This window comes from Rhinolophus sinicus, linkage group LG06 (genome assembly GCF_036562045.2).
Source record: "Rhinolophus sinicus isolate RSC01 linkage group LG06, ASM3656204v1, whole genome shotgun sequence".
NCBI lineage: Eukaryota > Metazoa > Chordata > Mammalia > Chiroptera > Rhinolophidae > Rhinolophus > Rhinolophus sinicus.
In genome coordinates this window covers 111,359,837-111,379,782 of record NC_133756.1, presented here as the reverse complement: position 1 = coordinate 111,379,782, position 19,946 = coordinate 111,359,837, and the positions used below count along the sequence as shown (strand labels likewise).

The window sequence follows — 19,946 nt, the reverse complement described above, 5'->3', positions numbered from 1 at the left end:
GAAAAAAAAAATAATCCTGTTGAGAAATATTATTAGCATCACCATTTTACAGATGAGGAAACCGAGACACAAAGAAACCAAGTAACTTGCTGTCACACAGCTACTGAGTTCCTGAGTGTGGATTTAAATTTGGTAAGTCAGCTTGGATCCATGATCTAGACCACCTTGTATATTATAGAACAAAATGCTATGATGTATTGATTGAGAATTGTGTCTTTTTTTTTTAATGGACTAGAACAAATGTTACAACGGAGATAGTGTGCTATTGAGAAATTAGTTACTAATTCTCCAGAGCTAAGTTCATGTTTAGCCTACTACCTCTATCTCTCTGTTTTGTTGTTGTTGTTATTTGTTTGTTTTCTTTGTTACTAGAGGAACTAAAGTGGTTTGATGTTCTTTATCATCCAAAAGAGAAGAGAATTAGCAGGAAAAGGAAGTATCCTTTTGGGGGGAGTGCTGTGTTCATGGAGAGGTCATATTCCTTTCACTTACCTTCCCATGAGTTTGGGGACATTCAAGGGGTTTCCTTAGCTGAAGGCAAGAAAGGGCACTCCATGAAAAGTATTTATAAAATTTATGCTGTTCCATGAAGGAAAGACTAATACCTCCCTCCCAGGTGGATGTCCACTGGGCCATGGAGTGTGCTGACTTGCCCTGTTGCTCCTGAGGTTGGGAAACAACCCAATGGAGAGAAGAGGGGAAGGTCAGCCAGGGAGAGAGGAGGTAAGGACTATCCCTGAGGGGCAGGAAAGAAGGATGCTGCTGCTCATGCCTGCCAGCCTCACATGAGAAGCTTCTGAGGACAGATGAGAAAGGGGACTATGAGCTTGTGAAGGGTTGTTGCGTGGGCAAAGTGGTGAGCGCATCAGAAGGCTACAGAGTGCTAACACTAAGAGTGATGGGGAGAGAGAGTTGAGTCTCCCAGGGCACCACATGGCTGAAGGAGTGATTTGAGTCTCATAGCATCAGTGCATATTTGGTTCTTTACCGACCCAGGCTACATTCCTAGAGATAGCCAGCGGAAAGGAGACAGCCACAGCAGAATGGTAAGGAAATGCCATTTCCCACTTCCTTATTTATGCCGAATACAACCAAAGGATAAGTCTAAGAGAAAGAAAGATCTAGAGGGTGGTATGAGAAAGACAGACTGCAGATCACACCTCTATCAACTCCAGAATCCTTTGGGTGAACCCAAGTCTTAATTATGTTGGAAGGAGGGACAGAGGCCTGAATAAAACATAAGATTTTAAACTGGAGATGACTAATAAATAATAAAGTTAGAGGTTTGACTTGAAATGTCATTAAGAAAGCTTAATTGGGAAATAGGGCTAAACAAAGTATAGTTGGTAATAGATATTGGAAAAATAAAATAATTTGATTTTTATACATTAACCAATTAAAAGTTCTCAATTAAACCAGTTGCAATTATAAGGCAAGTGGAGGGAAATATTACCCCCTTTGACCTAACCTCTCCGGCTTTTATCTGATTGGGGAATTTAGAAATACAAAATACTAAGTCCTCTCATATAAGCCTGCCCAGCCAACATCTCCATTCTCATATCCACTGCCTCACACACCCTGTGCCTAAGCCCTGAATTACTCAATGGCCTTTCACAGCACATGCTTGCTCATGTGGTCATGTTTACGCGTATGCTCTTTCTTCTGGTCAGATTCCTCTTCCTTCCGATATCTGTCAGGCAAATGTCTCTGGATGCTTCAGTTCTCAGCTCAAAAGTTATATCATCTCTGAAAGCATCCTGATCCCCCTCCCCCTCCCTCTCTGATACCCATTCTCAGACAGGTTTCCTTCCTGAATCCTCCATTAATCCCTTATATGTATATCCTGTGTGACGCTTATGCTGTATACAAGTACGTGCACTTATTTCTGTCACTCCCCCACTAGACAATGAGCTCTCTGAAGGGAAAGAAGAAATGTTATTTGATTTGTTAAATCTACTACATAGCACAGTGTTTGGCATACAACATAAGTTTCATAGATATTTGCTGAGAGAGAGAGAGAGAGAGAGAGAGAGAGAGAGAGAGAGAGAGAGAGAGAGAGAGAACGGGAGGGAGAGAAGGAAAGAAAGGAGAACCTTTTTTTATGATCAAAATGATGAGGCTGCACAGTTTAGTTTAGAGAAGGCTCCTATCTTACCCTTCCAGTGAGATGGCTCGTTGCAGAGTCACTGAAGGCTGGCGGGTTGCAGTGCTGTGTTGGGAATGACTGTAAGAAAAGAAAGAAAAACAACTATAGATCATTTATGTAAAATGTCTTCAAACATGATAATCAGTCCTGTTGTCAAGAAAAGAACCAATCTTGAAAGAAATAGGTAGAGATTAAATCACTGTACTTTGGCGATAAGTAGAATCATTCCCCAAATACAACATTCAACCAGATAAGGGGCTACTACTTCCACATAATTTGATTTCGATATGTATTAGTCAAAAGTAAGCTTTAAATGACAGATAGACATAAAGGAAACAAACGTATTTGGAAAAGGTAATTTTTATCCCCCTTGGAATAAGACAACATAGAGCATCAAAATAAATTTCATTATGATGCAATGTATTATTTTTTTTAATGCAGAATATTTTTTCCAAACAAAAATTTAAAAACAGTGAATTTGCAAATTGGAGTAGTATTTAACTAGTATAAATTTATTAGTTCAATTTTGTAACACTTGTACAATTAATCATTAACAATTCAGCTATTGGATGAACACAAAAACTTGAAAAATGGGATTTCTAGTTGCATATTAACCTTAAGTTAATGCAATTAATTCATATTTTGTTTTGGTTGCATGGTAACAAGAAAGGATTGATTTACAGATAAGTGGTTGCAATAAAAATGCTAATATCTAACATTTATTGAGCATTTGTATTTATTGAGCACTTTCTAAGTCTATATGTTTACATCTTTTATATTTTACAACCCTGTGAAGTACGTACTGTCCCATTTAACAGAGAGGTTTAGAAACTTACCCAAAGTCATGTGGTAAATACCCGCGCTTGCAATGCCATCTAGATTTGTGTGATTCTAGAGCAATTATTCTTAACCATCGTATTATACTCGTACTACCTCCCAAATGGTAACAATTTTTCAGGTTTGTAAGAATTTACAGTCTCAGAGTACTCTTTGCAATCTCAGAGTGCTCTTTAGTTAGAAAGAGATAAAGGGACATTTTCATCTGAGATATGCACAATGACAATCCAACCACAAGGAGGAATTCATGGTGGGTTTTCTATGTGTTACCATGTAAGATAAAACATATTTCAGTGTGTAATTTTAATGTGCAGTATTAGTTTAATACTTTAGCTGTAATATTAGTTGCATATACAAGCAGTATATGAAGGTGTGTATACAAAGATATATGTATAAAGAGAAACTCGAGTCAAATGTTTGCAGAGCACTACGCTCCTTTGCACAGCTCTAGGATTTCTCAATATATACTCTGAAAACACTGACTGACATTGTCACAGAAGGTCAATCGGTAGACTGCAGATTTAAATTTATAATTTGGTCATTCGGGGTGAGAAGAGGTAGCTCCCCGTGAATAGTATTTACTTGTGACATGGATGGCATTTATTTGAGGTTGAGGGAGCGGAATTTGGGGTCTGTAGCTAAACCCCAGAGAATGATCTTCCAGTCAAGCATTGTGTCCTTTATTTTCTGGCATCCCTCACAGTGCCAGCACCACACTTGGTCACTGGACATGTTTTGATTGACCAGTTGAAAAGTAGCATAACATTCAGGAGTTGGACCATGCAGCCAGACTGCCTGAGTTCAAAATCTAGCTCTACCACATATTCCAATGGGACCTTGAACAAGTTACTTAAAGCTCTCTGTGTGTCAGCTTCTAATCTATAAGACTAGCATATAGTAGTACCTTCCTCATAGGGCTGTTATGATAATTCAGTGAGTGAGGTGTTTTGAACGATACCTGTTTCATGGTAATCAAAGCTACATAGGGTTTGTTAAGTAAGTAAACTAATATGATTTAGCAGTGTATACTTTGAGATGTTTGGTATTAAATAAAAATTATTACTTAGGTCATTTCAGTTAGCCATATAATCAGTGACACAAGTTGCATATTTCTGAGTGTAACATAACTTTGGTGATTAACATTAAATTCAAATATATTTTCTATTGCAAAAACATTAAAAAATGACAATCAAAATAAGAGAAAAAAATTCACCCATTATTCCATGACCTTGTTTCAGACTTTACAGAATGATCTAATTTAATTCTTGCAGTTGGCTATAAGATAGATATGAGTATCCCCATTTCATGTATAAGAAAACAAAACACATAGAACATAAATAACTTGCCAGAAATCAACAGCTTGCAAATATGGAGCCAGAATTAAAACTAAAGCCTGTCTTGTTGCCAATTGTGTGTACTTTCCACTCTATGACTTTCTGTATGCCCACATGTGTTTCACATAGTTTTATATATACGCAGAATATATATAACTATATATGCTGCATTTTCCCTGCTTACTTTATAATTTAAGCAATTCTGATAGGGTTTCCATAATTGTTATTTTGGTGTTATATAATATTATTTTCTATGAAGATATAATTTATTTAAACTTGCTTTAATGGTTGGATATTGGGTTATTTCCATTGTTTTGACATTATAAACAATGTTGCAATGAACATGTTCACATCAATTACTTTTCCTTATTTGACAATTTCCTTTGAATGTACACTCCCTACCAAAAAAAAAATGCATAGGTTCTTGATTTCTGTTATTGAGTACTTTTCAAAAGCTTTATATCATTTTATTGCCCTAAAATATTTTTAAATATACATATACACCCCCCCATATATATATGTATATGTATGTACATATGTATATGTATGCATATATATATATATATATATATATATATATATATGCACATACCAGTTTCACTACAATCTTACAAGTACTGACATAATTTTTAAAAAATTGATAATTCAATTGATACAAATAATACTACAGATATATGAGTATTTCTTTGTTTATTAGTGAGACGGATCATTTTTTCCTACATGCTAATCTGCTAACTGCATTTCTTTCATTTAAACTGTTTAATCCTTTCCTTTATCATTTATCTTCCACTAGTTTAGAAAGTACCAACAGTTCTTCACCAGTAAAGATCAACGACACTCACTAAGATTAATGAGTAACTAGAATCCCTCATAACTTCCTCACCATTACCCTAGCACAGATAATTGAAACAAGGAAATACTCAGTAATCTCACCTTACTTACCACTACCTTAAACTACTTTATTATTCTCCCTTCAATTATTCCAATAATGTCCCTTTTAAAGTTTTAGTGACACTATTAAAGGCAAAAGGTACCACGAAGTGCTCAGAGAATTTGACTCCTGAAAAGTCAGCCAGTTGCTCCAACATGTAAGACTGGAACAAACAGAGACTTTTAGAACATATAATTACCCTTTTACTCTACTAAGACAACTACAGTGAATTATCTGACAGTCAAGACCTTTGGATGCAGGGGGATTTTTGTTATTTCCTCACAGTTCCATTTAAGTAGTATCTGCATTGGGGGTACTTGCAGTGGTTATTAGGTGACAATAACTGGTACCAAACAGATTCCATTATTTCCATATCACTGGCTACATGGACAGCATGTTGCTAGTTCTACCATGACTAAGAAATTGTAGGTAACCACTGCTTGGCTCTTCACCTCCTCAAGCAGAGAGGCCAACCAGATAGAATTATGAGAACTGCAATGGGAAGAATCAAGGGAGGAAGACACAGCTAAAACTTAAAACTTCAACATTGGAGCGCTAAGTACTCAGAATGTTCTTTGTCTTAAAAACAAAAACAAAAAAACCCACAACTCTTCTATGAAGCATACTATTGACATGCCTCCTGACCTCCCTAGCACAGCTGACATGCTGCTCTGTACTTGAAATCATCTTTTGCACACATGTATAATAGCAGCCAGGGCTAAGAATCACCACCTTTTCTTTATATGCCTGTTTTTCCTATTAAGTCATGTGTGCTTTAAAGCAAGGGGTAGGGCTTATTCATCTCCACATTCTCAGTTCTGGGATGGCCCACAGAAGATGCTTCATAGGCATCCTTTTGAATGATGAATACCATGGAGATAGTTCCATCTATCTGTAAGGCTCCATGCCTGATTTCTTTTAAACTTTGTAGCAACATTGAGAACTAGCTATTATGTCCATTTTTAGGGAAATTAAATTAAGGCTCCAGGTCTCACAGGGAGTAGGTAGCAAGAGTAGAAGAACCCAGGTTTTTCAGCTCCAAAATTTGTTCTTTTGAGACAAACCGTGTTGCCTTTCAGAAAGGTGAAATCAAAGCTCTGTGATTAGTCCATGTAGAGGACCCAACACACTCGATTAGGAAATGCTGAACTCTCACTAAAAACCACGGACAGTGTTGTTATTTATTTATTTAGTTTTTGCATAAAATACCACCCTTTAGTTTCACTATGTATGTCAAACTTGCATGTCAGTGGCTTTTGAAGATCTTTTTTTTTAAAATGAAGATCATGTTATAGAGAGATTTCTCTGTCCTATTCATACCACCTCATTAGTGAGCCCTGGACTTTTGAGTATTTAAGTGACAATGAATGGTGGGTGAGTCGAATGAGAATGAGGAAGGCGCAGCATCACGTCATAGCACTGACCCTGGAGAAGACATCCCTGTCACCCAGTAGAAAACCAACTCTGTACTTAGGTAGCTAAGCTGATGTGTCAAAAAAGATAACCGTGGAGGTAAATCTTGCTAAGACTTTTTAAGACTCAGAGAGAGGTAACAGCCCTATTGCCTTTCTAAATCATGCTGTCATTGAATAACATTGATCCAGAGAATAGTAGAGTTTTTTTCCCAACAATTTTCTGATTTCCCAAGTGAAAGACTCCCTAGCTGTTGTCTAAGAAAATGACATTTGAATGGTGCTGAAACATGCATGCCTGTTGCTGTGTTAAATTAATTTTTTTGAGCATCTGAATTTAAATTGTTTTATTACACATGAAACACAAAGGTCCTAACTGGTGGTGATAAATTGATTTTTAATTTTCTCTTTCTCTTAAAGCAATGAGAGGCAGGATAAGGGGTCTTTCCAAAATGTTGTAATGTTAAAACTGTTATCTTAATGAAGAGCACTAAAAAAGGTTTGTCTGTGTCTCTGATGAAAAAACTGGTGACAATAAACTTATTTAAGATGCCTTGTAAAGTCCCATCCATCACTAAAATACATCCTGATGTGTTCTCAATATTCTATTTCGTTCTTCACTCACATTTCTGAAGAACTCGCATCTCTCCTTGTCATATTTAACTCCTCACCTTTCTCTTGAATACCTGTATCCACAATTTATCTGCTCTCTTAATATTTATTTTCTTCTCTTTTTCTGTCTACTTTCCCTCTCTTCAAGTACGTGCATTAAATTGTGACTATTCTTAAAATGAAGAGTATGTCTTCTTGGATATCCAACTAGTACCGCAAATGCAACATAACCAAAATATCATCACCTTTTTCCATGAAGCTGGATATTCCTCCTGTTGTTTCATTGATACTTAACATGAGTTGTGTTATATGATTATTTATATGTTCTGTTTATATCCAGCAAATGTTAATTGGTCACTTACTACACACCAGGGACTATGTTAGATGCTTGGGATGACTCTTTGATTGCTTCATAGTGTAGTAATCAATAAATGCTTGATAATAAAGAAGATGGTGAAATCAAACAAACCATATGGTACCTTTTCATATGGGGAATATTTTTCAATCAATCTCTAGGTATATTTGATAGACAAACCATCTAAGGTGGATCTGGAAGGATGTATATGTATTTTAAATGGTGGAGAAGGACAAGAAGACTTTCTGAGATGCTACAAGAGTATGAGGATCAAGGTCATGGAGGGTGAAAAGTATGTGCTATTCTGTAAGAATTGGAGTGTTTGGCTTGGCCAGAGCAGGGCCAGGAATGAGGTTAGGAAGCTAACTAGGGGTAGATCATGTGGGGCAATGAATACCATGTCAAGAGTTCTGGACCTTATCTTGGGGGCAATAGTGAGGTCTCCAAGGTTGCTAAATGGGAGAGGGGAGGAGGATCAGGATGGTAACTTCTATGACTCAGAATGGTAAATCTGAAAATACGCTGGACAATAGAAGAAAGAGGAGGAAATCTACAGGCAGGGGGACTAATGGGAAGCCATAATGATGGAGAAAATTAATAAATGCCTAAACTTGGATAATGGCAGCGAGTAGGAAAAGGGTATACACTGAACACACTTGGAGGTAAAATATATAAAAATCAATAAGAAGAGGTTTCAGAGAGGGCACTTTGCTCTCCTGAATTGATTCTAGTGATCTGGATGGGGGGACATTTCTTCTGAAAGTTAAAAATCCCCTAGATAGAAGGAACATGCTCTTCCCAAGGTAAAGGGGTAATAGTGTTCTCTTCTAGAACTTCCAAACAAGTCTTTAAAAATAGACTGACTTTGGTGTTAGAAGGTGGGTGGTGATGAGGAAAAATGAACTGAGTTCTATCATTGACTGAGAGGATGACTACACTGTTAACAGAACCAAATAGTACATGTGTGTATAGGAAAGTACACGTGTAGATAGAAAAGTATAATTGAGTTTGGTTTTATACAAGATTAGCTTGATGTGCCTGCTACATATTTGGGAAATACAATGTACAGAGGAGCAGCTATAACTATTGACAAGTTCTTCCTTTGCTTGGTGTAACTCCTGTCTGTCCTTAGCATACCCACTGAATGACAGATATTCCTTCTGCCTATGTGTTCAGTGCCATTGAATTGACTCTAACTCCTGGTGACCTTATGAATTAGTAAGGTCCATAATGTCCTGTCTTCAACAGCCCTGCTCAGATCCTGTAGACAAATGTCTATGGCTTCTTTTATGGAGTCTATCCATCTCATATTTGGCCTTCCTCTTTTCCTGTTTTGCAACTTATTCCTTAAGTAAACATTCCCAACACTTCTGGTTATTTCTTTATGAGATAGTTTCAAAATTCCTACCTATCTTTTTCTGTATACTCTTAATTTCTTTCTTTCTTTCTTTTTTTTTCTTTTGATTATTACTTACATTGCAGAACCTTGAAATGATTTCAGAGTTCTAGATATGTCAAATCAGGGCTAAGTACCATGCGATGATGACTTTCCTCTATTTGGATTCTATACTATTCCCAGAGCAGCCAAAGATAACATGGACTTTTAACATGTGCTGAATTGAATTATTAAGTTTAGTGTCAACCTAACCTCTCATATATTTTTGACATCAAATGGTTCAAAATCAAATATATTATGTACTTGAACAGTGGGTTTTTGGAAACTCAACATAGTTATTAATATCCACCCTTCTCAAATTTAATGCTATTGATTTTGATTTAGTTGTATAATATTTTAAGCTAACATTAGATCACCAACTCAATAAATGTTTATTGAGCATTTAAGATATGCTAGCCATTACAAAATTGCACTCTTTTATCTAGTATGTATCATCTTCAAATATAGTAAGATGCCTTTTACATTTTCATGCAAGTTATTAATTACAATAATAGACAAGGACCACTAACTGTAGCAAATCATCACAGATCATACTCAAGTTTAATAGTCCACAAGTTTCACTCTTGAGCATTCTTAATCAGCATCTTTTTACAGCTTAACAAGTCCTCTCCATCCCCTCAGTGACAAGCTGACTGATGCCCACAGGAGTAGAGTGCTCATGGCCTATTTATTTCCATTCCTTCCATGGACTTGTATGCTAAGAATCAGTTGTAATTGTTCTCAAATCCGTTTATTTCTATTTTATTCACTTTCATAATCATGTAATTTAATTAAATGTTACAAAAATGAAATATGAGTGTGTAAAAAATTGTTTATATGAAGAGTAAATTAACTGATCTAGAAAACTTAACAAATTTTTGTTGTTAAAAATATTGCTGAGGATTAGATCAAAATGGCGGCATGAGGTGAGCCTCTGTAAATCTCCCCTGGAATTTCCAACAAATTGAAAAACTATAACTCCATTAATGACTCCCTGCACAGCAGACAGGCAAGATGAAGAAGCTCACTACTGAATTCATTCACTTAAATGTGGGCGAATCGCGCGAGCGGGGGAGGAGGGAAGGGAGAAGTGAAGAAACAGAGCCGCAGGGGCACAGGACGCAGACCTAGCTCAGTGCTCTGAGCTCGCTGCATCCCGGAACAACCGCAGCTATGGAAGAGGGAAGAACTCGGACTGCTAGGGCTCCGTTTATGGCCCACAGGGCTGAGGGGACAGCATATAACATGGCTGAATCCAATGCTCATGGCAGAGACCTCAGAGCAAAGACTGAGGGAGGAAGGCTGAAAACGGTGGTTTAAGCCCTCACTGCCAAGCAGAGAATGGAGCCTTAGGCACTGAGACTAGTCGGCCCCTCCCTACCCTCCCAGAGCTCACCCCGCCCCCACCTGCCCAGTGCTAGAAGCAGAGGAGCAGCACTGTCAGATCCAAAGAACAGAATATTTGAAGTTCTGAGAACTGTGGTCCCCAGACACAGATTCACAGCCCAATTAGTTCCGACAAAGGGGAGCGAGCTTTGGAAGGAGGGCTGGCTGTGGTGGTGGTCGCTGCCATTGCTCTGGGCCACCTCTCACAACTCACACCACCCCTGTCCCCACCTATCTGGGCAGATCTGTGCAGGAGTAAACAGAACTGCTGAAACACACGGGCTCTGAACCTGGTGCAGGAAGAGCTTTGGAATTTCAGAAGCTCCCCATATCCCATCATGGAGGTGGCGCCCTATGACCCAGGCAAACTTTTAACTTAGGAGAACCCCCCCTTACAGGGAATCTCCCCATTGTGTGAGAAGCTGGAATAGTGCAGAGAAAACATAAACACTACAGTGTGAGAGAGAAAAAAAGGCTGCAGTGAGAGAGAAAATAAAACATTCTACCAACGTGTACTGGAAAACAAAAGAAAGACTTCTTCCAATCAATCTGTTGCAGAACCCACTCCTGTAGATGTCTAAGAAGAGAAATAATAAATCACTAATTGCCATGAATAACCAAGGCAACAAGATAGCTCAGAAAGAAAGTGAAAAGTCTCTAGAAAATGAACTTAAAGATATGGAAATATGTGACTTAAATGAAAGAGAATTCAAGATTGCAGTTCTGAAAAAAACCTCAACGAGATGCAAGAAAACACAGAAAGGCAGTTTAATGAACTCAGAAACACAACCAAAGAACAACATGAACATTTTACCAAAGAGATTGAAATTTTAAAAAAGAACCAAATAGAATTTCTGGAGATTAAGAACTCAATAGAATAAATTAAGAATGAAACAGCCAGCTTAGGTAGCAGAGTTGACCAGATGGAGGAAAGAATCAGTGACACAGAAGACAGAAACCTGGAAATGACACAGATGGAAGAAGAAAGAGACCTGAGACTTAAAAGAAATGAAAGAAATCTATAAGAACTTTCTGACTCCATCAGAAAGAGCAATATAAGAATAATGGGCATACCAGAAGGAAAACAAAGAGAGAAGGGGACGGAGAGTATATTCAAACAAATAGTCGATGAGAACTTCCCAAACTTGTGGAAGGAACTGAATCCTTGAATCCAAGAAGCACATAGAACACCTAATTACCTCAACCCCAACAGGCCTTCTCCAAGGCACATTGTATTGAAGCTGTCAAATCCACGACAAAGAAAGAATCCTCAAGGCAGCCAGGGAAAAGAAGATGGTAACCTACAAAGGAAAGTCCATTAGATTATCATCAGATTTCTGAGCAGAAACTCTACAAGCCAGGAGGGAGTGGAACCAAATATTCAAACTATTGAAAGAGAGAAATTATGAGCCAAGAATAATATACCCAGCAAAGATATCCTTTAGATATGAAGGAGGAATAAAGACCTAGGAATAAAGACCTTTCCAGACATACAGAAGCTGAGGGAATTTTCTGATACGAGACCTGCACTACAAGAAATACTAAAGGAGGCTATTCGACCACCATCAACAGGGACAATTTGTGGTAACCAAACCATAAAAAAGGGGAGAGTAAAGGCATGAACTGGAATATGGGAATGGAGAAAGTAGGCATGCTGATGAAAATGGAATACTCTAAATATCAAACTTTCTTTTACATAAACTTAAGGGTAACCACTCAAAAAAATCCAGAACTGAAATACATACTGTAATAAAAAACAAAACAGAGGGAAACATCATAGAATACATTCACATGGAAATAATACACAACAACAAAAAGGAAAAGAAACAATGGAGACGCAGTCTTACAAGGAAACTAAAGATAGAAATGATAGGAATTCATCACATATCAATAATCACCCTAAATGTAAAAGGACTGAACACACAAATAAAAAGGCATGGAGTAGCAGATTGGATCAAAAAACTAAACCCAACCATATGCTGTCTCCAAGAGACACATCTCAGCTACAAGGACAAGCATAGACTCAAAGTGAAAGGGTGGAAATTGACACTCCAAGCAAATGGTATCCAGAGAAAATCAGGTGTATCCATACTGATATCAGATGAAACAGACTTCAGGGTGAAAAAGGTAACAAGAGACAAAGATGGACATTTCATAATGGTAAAGGGGACTATACAACAAGAAAACATAACAGTCATCAATATTTATGCCCCCAATCAGGGAGCACCGAAATATACCAAGCAACTACTAACAGAACTAAAGGGAGAAATTGACCAAAACACAATTATACTAGGGGACCTAAATACATCATTGACAGCTATGGATAGATCATCCAAACAGAAAATAAATAATGAAATAGCAGCCCTAAATGACACATTAGATGAAATGGACATAATTGACATTTATAGAGCACTTCATCCTAAAACATCAGACTATACATTTTTTTCTAGTGTACATGGAACATTCTCAAGGATAGACCATATATTGGGACATAAAACTAACCTCAGCAAATTTAAGAAGATTGAAATCATACCAAGCATATTCTCTGATCACAAGGCTTTGAAATTGGATATCAACTGCAAAAAGAAAGCAGGAAAAAACACAAATACATGGAGATTAAACAACATACTTTTAAAGAACGACTGGGTCAAAGAAGAAATTAGAGGAGAGATCAAAAGATACATAGAAACAAATGACAATGAAAATACATCCTACCAAAATTTTTGGGATGCAGCGAAAGCAGTTTTAAGAGGGAAATTTATATCATTACAGGCCTATCTCAAGAAACAAGAAAAATCCCAAATAAATAACCTCACATTACACCTTAAAGAACTAGACCAAGGTCAGCAGAAGAAAGGAAATAATAAAAATCAGAGCAGAACTAAATGAAATAAAGAACAAAAAGACAACAGAAAAAATTAATGTGACAAAGAGCTGGTTCCTTGAAAAGATTAACAAAATTGACAAACGCCTGACTAGGCTCACTAAGATAAAAAGAGAGAAGACATTAATAAACAAAATCAGAAATGGAAAAGGGGACGTTATCATGGATGCCACAGAAATACAAAGGATAGTCTAAGAATACTATGAAGGACGATATGCCACCAAATTCAATAACCTAGAAGAAATGGACAAGTTCTTAGAAACATATAGCCTTCCTAGGCTGAACCTTGAAGAATTGGAAAATCTAAACAGACCGATCACCAGTAACGAAATTCAACGAGTCATCCAAAATCTTCCCAAAAGCTAAAGTTTGGGACCAGATGGGTTCACTAGTAAATTCTACAAAACCTTCAAAGAGGATCAAATACCAATCCTGCTCAAACTCCTCCAAAAAACTGAAGAAGAGACAGTACTCCCTAACTCATTTTATGAGGCAAACATTACCCTGATACCAAAACCTGATAAGGACAACACAAAAAAAGAAAACTACAGACCAATATCTCTGATGAATACAGATGCAAAAATCCTAAACAAAATTCTAGCAAATCGAATACAACAATGCATTAAAAACACTATTCATCACAACCAAGTGGGGTTCATCCCAGGGGCACAAGGATGGTTCAATATATGCAAGTCCATCAATGTGATACATCACATTAACAAAATAAAGGACAAAAATTATATGATTTTATCAATTGATAAAGAAAAAGCATTGGGCAAGATACAACATCCATTATGATTAAAACACTTAATAAAATATGTATAGAAGGAAAATACCTTAACATAGTAAAGGCCATATATGACAAACCCTCAGCTAACCTCATAATTAACAGTGAAAAACTGAAGCCCTTTGCTCTATGTTCAGGAACACGACAGGGCTGTCCCCTATCACCTCTGCTTTTCAACATAGTGTTGGAAGTCCTCGCCAGAGCAATCAGGCAAGACAGAGAAATAAAAGGCATCCAAATTGGGAATAACGAAGTTAAATTGTCACTCTTTGCAGATGACATGATGCTATATATAGAAAACCCTAAAGACTCCACCAAAAAGCTATTAGAAACAATAAAAGAATACAGTAAAGTTGCTGGCTACAAAATCAACGTACAAAAGTTCATGGCATTCCTATATACTAACAATGAAATCTCAGCAAAAGGAATACAGAAATCAATTCCTTTTGAAATTGCAGCAAAAAGAATAAAATACCTAGGAATAAACTTAACCAAGGATGTGAAAGACCTATATGCTGAAAACTATAAGACATTTTTAAAAGAAATTGAAGAAGACACAAAGAAATGGAAAGATATTCCGTGCTCATGGATTGGAAGAATCAACATAGTTAAAATGGCCATATTACCCAAAGCAATATACAGAATTAATGCAATCCCCATCAAAATCACAATGGGATTTTTAAAAGAAATAGAACAAAAAAGCATCAGATTTGTTTGGAACCACAAAAGACTTCAAATAGCCAAAGCAATCTTAAGAAAAAAGAACAATGCTGGAGGTATCACACTCCCTGACTTTAGCTTGTACTACAGGGCAACAATAATCAAAACAGCATGCTATTGGCAGAAAAACAGACACGTAGACCAATGGAATAGAATTGAGAACTCAGAAAAAGAACCACATAAATATGGACAGATAATTTTTGACAAAGAAGCAAAAAAACATACAATGGAGAAAAGACAGCCTCTTCAATAAATGGTGCTGCGAGAATTGGAAAGCCACGTGCAAAAGAATGAAACTGGACTGCTATCTGTCACCGTGTACCAAAATAATTCAAAATGGATCAAAGACTTAAGCATAAGACCTGAAACAATAAACTGCATGGAAGAAAACATAGGTACTAAACTTATGGGTCTTGGGTTCAAGGAGCATTTTATGAATTTGACTCGAAAGACAACAGAAGTAATAGCTAAAATAGATGAATGGGACTATATCAAACTTAAAAGCTTCTGCACAACAAAAGAAACCATCAACAAAATAAAGAGGCAACCAACTGAATGGGAGAAGATTTTTGCAAACAACTCCTCCGATAAGGGGCTAATATCCAAAATATGCAAGAAATTCATGCAACTCAACAACAAAAAAACAAACAACCCAATTGAAAAATGGGTAGAGGACCTGAAGAGACATTACTCCAAAGAGGACATACAAATGGCAAATAGACATATGAAAAAATGCTCAACATCACCAATCATCAGAGAAATGCAAATAAAAACCACAATGAGATATCACCTCACCCCAGTCAGAATGGCTATCATCAACAAGACAAATAGTAACAAGTGTTGGAGAGGCTGTGGAGAAAAAAGAACCCTTATACACTGTTGGTGGGAATGCAGACTGGTGCAGCCGCTATGGAAGGCTGTGTGGAGGTTCCTCAAAAAATTATGAATAGAATTGCCATATGACCCAGCAATCCCTCTCCTGGGTATCTACCCAAAAAATCTGAAAACATTTATACATAAAGACACGTGTGCTCCAATGTTCATTGCAGCTTTATTTATGGTGGCCAAGACAAGGAAACAACCAAAATGTCCTTTGATAGATAAATGGATAAAGAAGTTGTGGTATATATACACAATGGAATACTATTTGGTGGTAAAAAAAGATGAAATAGGACCATTTGTGACAACATGGATGGATCTTGAGACTATAATGCTAAGCGAAATAATCAGACAGGAAAAGCAGAGAACCATATGATTTCATTGATATGTGGTATATGAACCAAAAACAACAAAAGAACAAGACAAACAAATGAGAAACAAGAACTCATAGACACAGACAATAGTTCAGTGGTTACCAAAGGGTAAGGGGGGAAGAGGGTGGTAGATGAGGTTAAAGGGGATCAAATATATGGTGATGGAAGGAGAACTGACTCTGGTGAACACACAATGGGATTTATAGATGATGTAATGCAGAATTGTACACCTGAACTCTATGTAACTTTACTAACAATTGAACAATTGTCACCCCAATAAACTTTAATTAAAAAAATATATTGCTGCCAAATTAGGTGAGAGAGATAACTGTAAAAGTAAGAAAATAATTATAAAATGAAATTTCCACTTAGTTTACTTCTGATACTCATCTAAACTAGAAAGCATGGATGATAAAGTGAAGGCATCCTTTATACAAGAAAAATGAAGTAGAACTTCATAACAGATGGGCCCCAGGTTTCTGGCCTTTCAAATCAATTTGGTGTACCAAACATTTTAGAGCAATTAATGGACAACTTAGATGTTGGAAAATAATGTCATAAAAACTGTGGCAAGAGGTTAATAATGCTAGAGAAAATCTTGATCCTCCCATGTAAAAAAATGATAAAGAACACAATTTATTAACTGATCTCTGATAAATTAAAAGTTCTGATGATTTAAGAAAGACAATTTATAACATTGAACTAATGAAGATGAATTGTTGGAAACTGAAATTGTGGACAATGAAGAAATTATGCATTATGGGAAAAATACATGGATCTAGATATGAATAAAAATATTGGATCAAATCCAGGGCCCTAAATTTCTCATGTCATAGCCAAAGATGCTAGAAACGTGGCTTTAGGTTGAACAGCTTCAATCAACAGTCAGTAACTGCATGGTAACAACAACAACAACAAAAATCAGAGGGCTTGATTGGGAGAAATCCCGTTTCTTCTTTTAAATACCACTAAATAATTGATTTTATTGTGCTGCCATACAGTTACATGTTTTTTAAGTTAAGGTGAAATAATTAAGGAATGTAAGTATTTTTTCCTCCTAAATGATTGTTGTATCCAATCTTTTGACTAATGAATCAATAACTGGTTCTGATGGTGGGTTATCAGAAGTTCTATTATATGAATGTCTAACAGGATTATTACCTAGATATTAGCTCTCTCCTTATCTTTAAGAATATCATGGGAGACCTTAGAGTCTTCTTAGATTGGACACCTACAGAGGTTACACTGCACGGCCAGAATGTGTTGAAAGTTAGAACAGGACACAGATCCAATTCCCAGCCCGTGGTTTTCCCTGTCCCATGCCACTGTCACTTATTCATATTCTTCTCTGTGACAGCAGTTCAGTAATGAATATGGTAGCCAAAACATTGGCCATTCTAAAAATCCTTCTCATCACTGTTAAGTAGCTGGAAGACTCTGATGGTGTACTTCAAATGCTGATCCAATCTCCATGACAAATTCTTTGCTTAAAGCAATAATGAGAAATCCCAGTATTTTGCCCTTTCGGCTGAACCAAATGGTATGTGACTGGTCTCAAAGACTGAAACATCAGGAGCATAATGTAGTGTTTCAGTACAGAAGGCACTTTCCTGCCTTCATTCATTTTGTTTTTGGATGGCAGACTATACATCATTCTTCTTGACTTTGTGGTATACAAGATGCATCTCATGAGGTAATGTATGAACATCTATCCAAAAGCTCCATTCTACACTGAGTATTCTTCACAAGGAAAGTGAAAAATGGAATTTACAATAGCTTAAATCAAGTGTCAGCTAGTGCCATGAATACAGTTACTTCAAAAAGCAAAAACAATTTTAGTTAGGAATTTTATATAAACTACAGACAAATAGTACAGAATGCACCAACAATTAGAGAATTTGGAATGGGAAGATTTTCGTATACCATTTGGGATTTTAGGTATTTAACTGATATCCTGGATATCCCTTCATTTCCCATAGTAAACATGTTTTTCAGGATAACACATTCTGGTATTTATTCTTTGACAACATCCGGGAAGCAGAGTTATATAGAAAAAAGAGCAGAAATTTAGAAGTCAGAAATGTGGGTTTCCCCACTCTGCTCTGAATGAGAGCGCAATGGCCTCAGATACGTCACCTCACTTGCCTTGTTTTAATTTTTTCTTCAGTTTGAATAGGAAACAATTGTTCCTGCCCTCCATATCTACTTTATAGAGTACTGATGGGAAACAGTACAGATGCTCCTCAACTTACAATAGGGTTATATTCTGATAAACCCATTGTACGTTGAAAAAAACTGTAAGTCAAAAATGCATTTAATACATCTAACTTCCCAAACACCATAGTTTAGCACAGCGTACCTTAAACATGCTCAGAACACTTATGTTATCCTACAGTTGGAGAAAATCATCTAACACAAATGAATACACTGTAGAACATCAGTTGTTTACCCTCGTGATTGCAAGCCTGACTGGGAGTTGAGGCTGCTGCCACTGCCCAGCATCACAAGAGAGTATGTTACTGCATATTGCTTGCCTGGAAGAAGACCAAAATTCAAAATTCAAAGTACGGTTTCTACTGAATGAGTATCACTTTCACACCCTCACTAAGTTGAATAATCATAAGTTGAACCATCGGGGACCATCTATACTGTGATGGGAAGGAGCATAAGCTTGGGAGTTGATGGCCTTGGGTTAGGGATTTCTTACCCTTCCCAGTTAGGTACTTAACAACCTCAAAAACTGAACACTCTAATCTCTATGCCTGTCATCAGTATAACATAGAGAACAGTGCCTTCTTACAGATTGCTCTAAAGGGAAATATAAAGCAACGTATGTGAAAGAAATTTTGTAAAGTGTGAAGCATGGGGAATAGCAAATGGAAATAACTTTCCAGGGAGGCAGTGTGATTTGGTCATAATGTGTCTGAAGCTAGTGACCTGAATCTGAACTAAGCAATGGGCCTAAGGAAGGAAAATATGGCTGGAGCTAAGAAACATCAAGGAAATGGACTCTACAGGATTTGGCAATGGCATGTGGTGGGTGAGTAAAGAGTCTAGGACAACTTCCATGTTTCTGGTTGGGGTGACTGGGTCAACGATAGTACTTCATACTAGAAAAAGGTAGGAGAACACAACAGATTTGGGAGGAATATAATTATTTTAATACTGTATGTGGTGAGTTTGGGAAACCTGTGTGACATCAAGTTAGAGAGATCTCATAAGATAGTTAGGTATCAAAGTTCAATTTCAGTAGACAGCTCTGGTATGAAAGAGTACATTTTGGAGTCAACATAGGATAGGTACATTTGAAGTCATGGGTATTCATAGAAAGATTGTGATAAAAAAAATTGAAAGCTGAGTTGGAGACCTGGAGATAGCCAAGATTATAAGATATGTAGAGGAAGCTAAACCTGGAAAGAAAACTAAGAAGGAGTGAGGGGAGAAGCAGGAGTAAAACCAAGAACATATGAGGTAATGTCAGTGGGAGCAGGGAGTTTCAAGAAGGAGAGTTTGGTCAACTGTTGCCAAAGACTTAAAGAGCTTAATATGAAACAGGGAAAACTAGTCACTGGCGGTCTGGGTTCTATTCTGTAGGCAAAGAAGAGGTCAAGAACAATTTTAACTAATATTAAAAACACAGCCACTTTTGCAGTTTAGAACAAGCCCTTCATAATCTCCAGGTACATAAACAGCTATAAAAGGGACAGCCAGGGGGCTATAAGTGGAAGCTGGTCTTAAGAAGACTGGGTATGAATACCAAAGCTTTCTGTCCTAGCATTACCAAGGACCAGCCCTCAGAGAAACTTTCTGTAGAGCAAATGGAATTATTACCATTCCTGTGGCCAACCAGTGTA

At 37.0% G+C, this 19,946-nt stretch overlaps 1 protein-coding gene across 18 annotated transcripts in view; it reads right to left on the bottom strand.

The window, feature by feature from the left end:
* Positions 1–19,946, bottom strand: part of DLG2 (discs large MAGUK scaffold protein 2) — a 1,902,684-nt gene that overhangs the window by 376,567 nt on the left and 1,506,171 nt on the right. For all 18 annotated transcript variants that reach the window (XM_074335659.1, XM_074335660.1, XM_074335661.1 and 15 more), the window contains one exon: positions 2,156–2,224. In XM_074335659.1, coding sequence (XP_074191760.1) covers positions 2,156–2,224 — 69 coding nt within the window. The remainder of the gene's footprint in view (positions 1–2,155; positions 2,225–19,946) is intronic.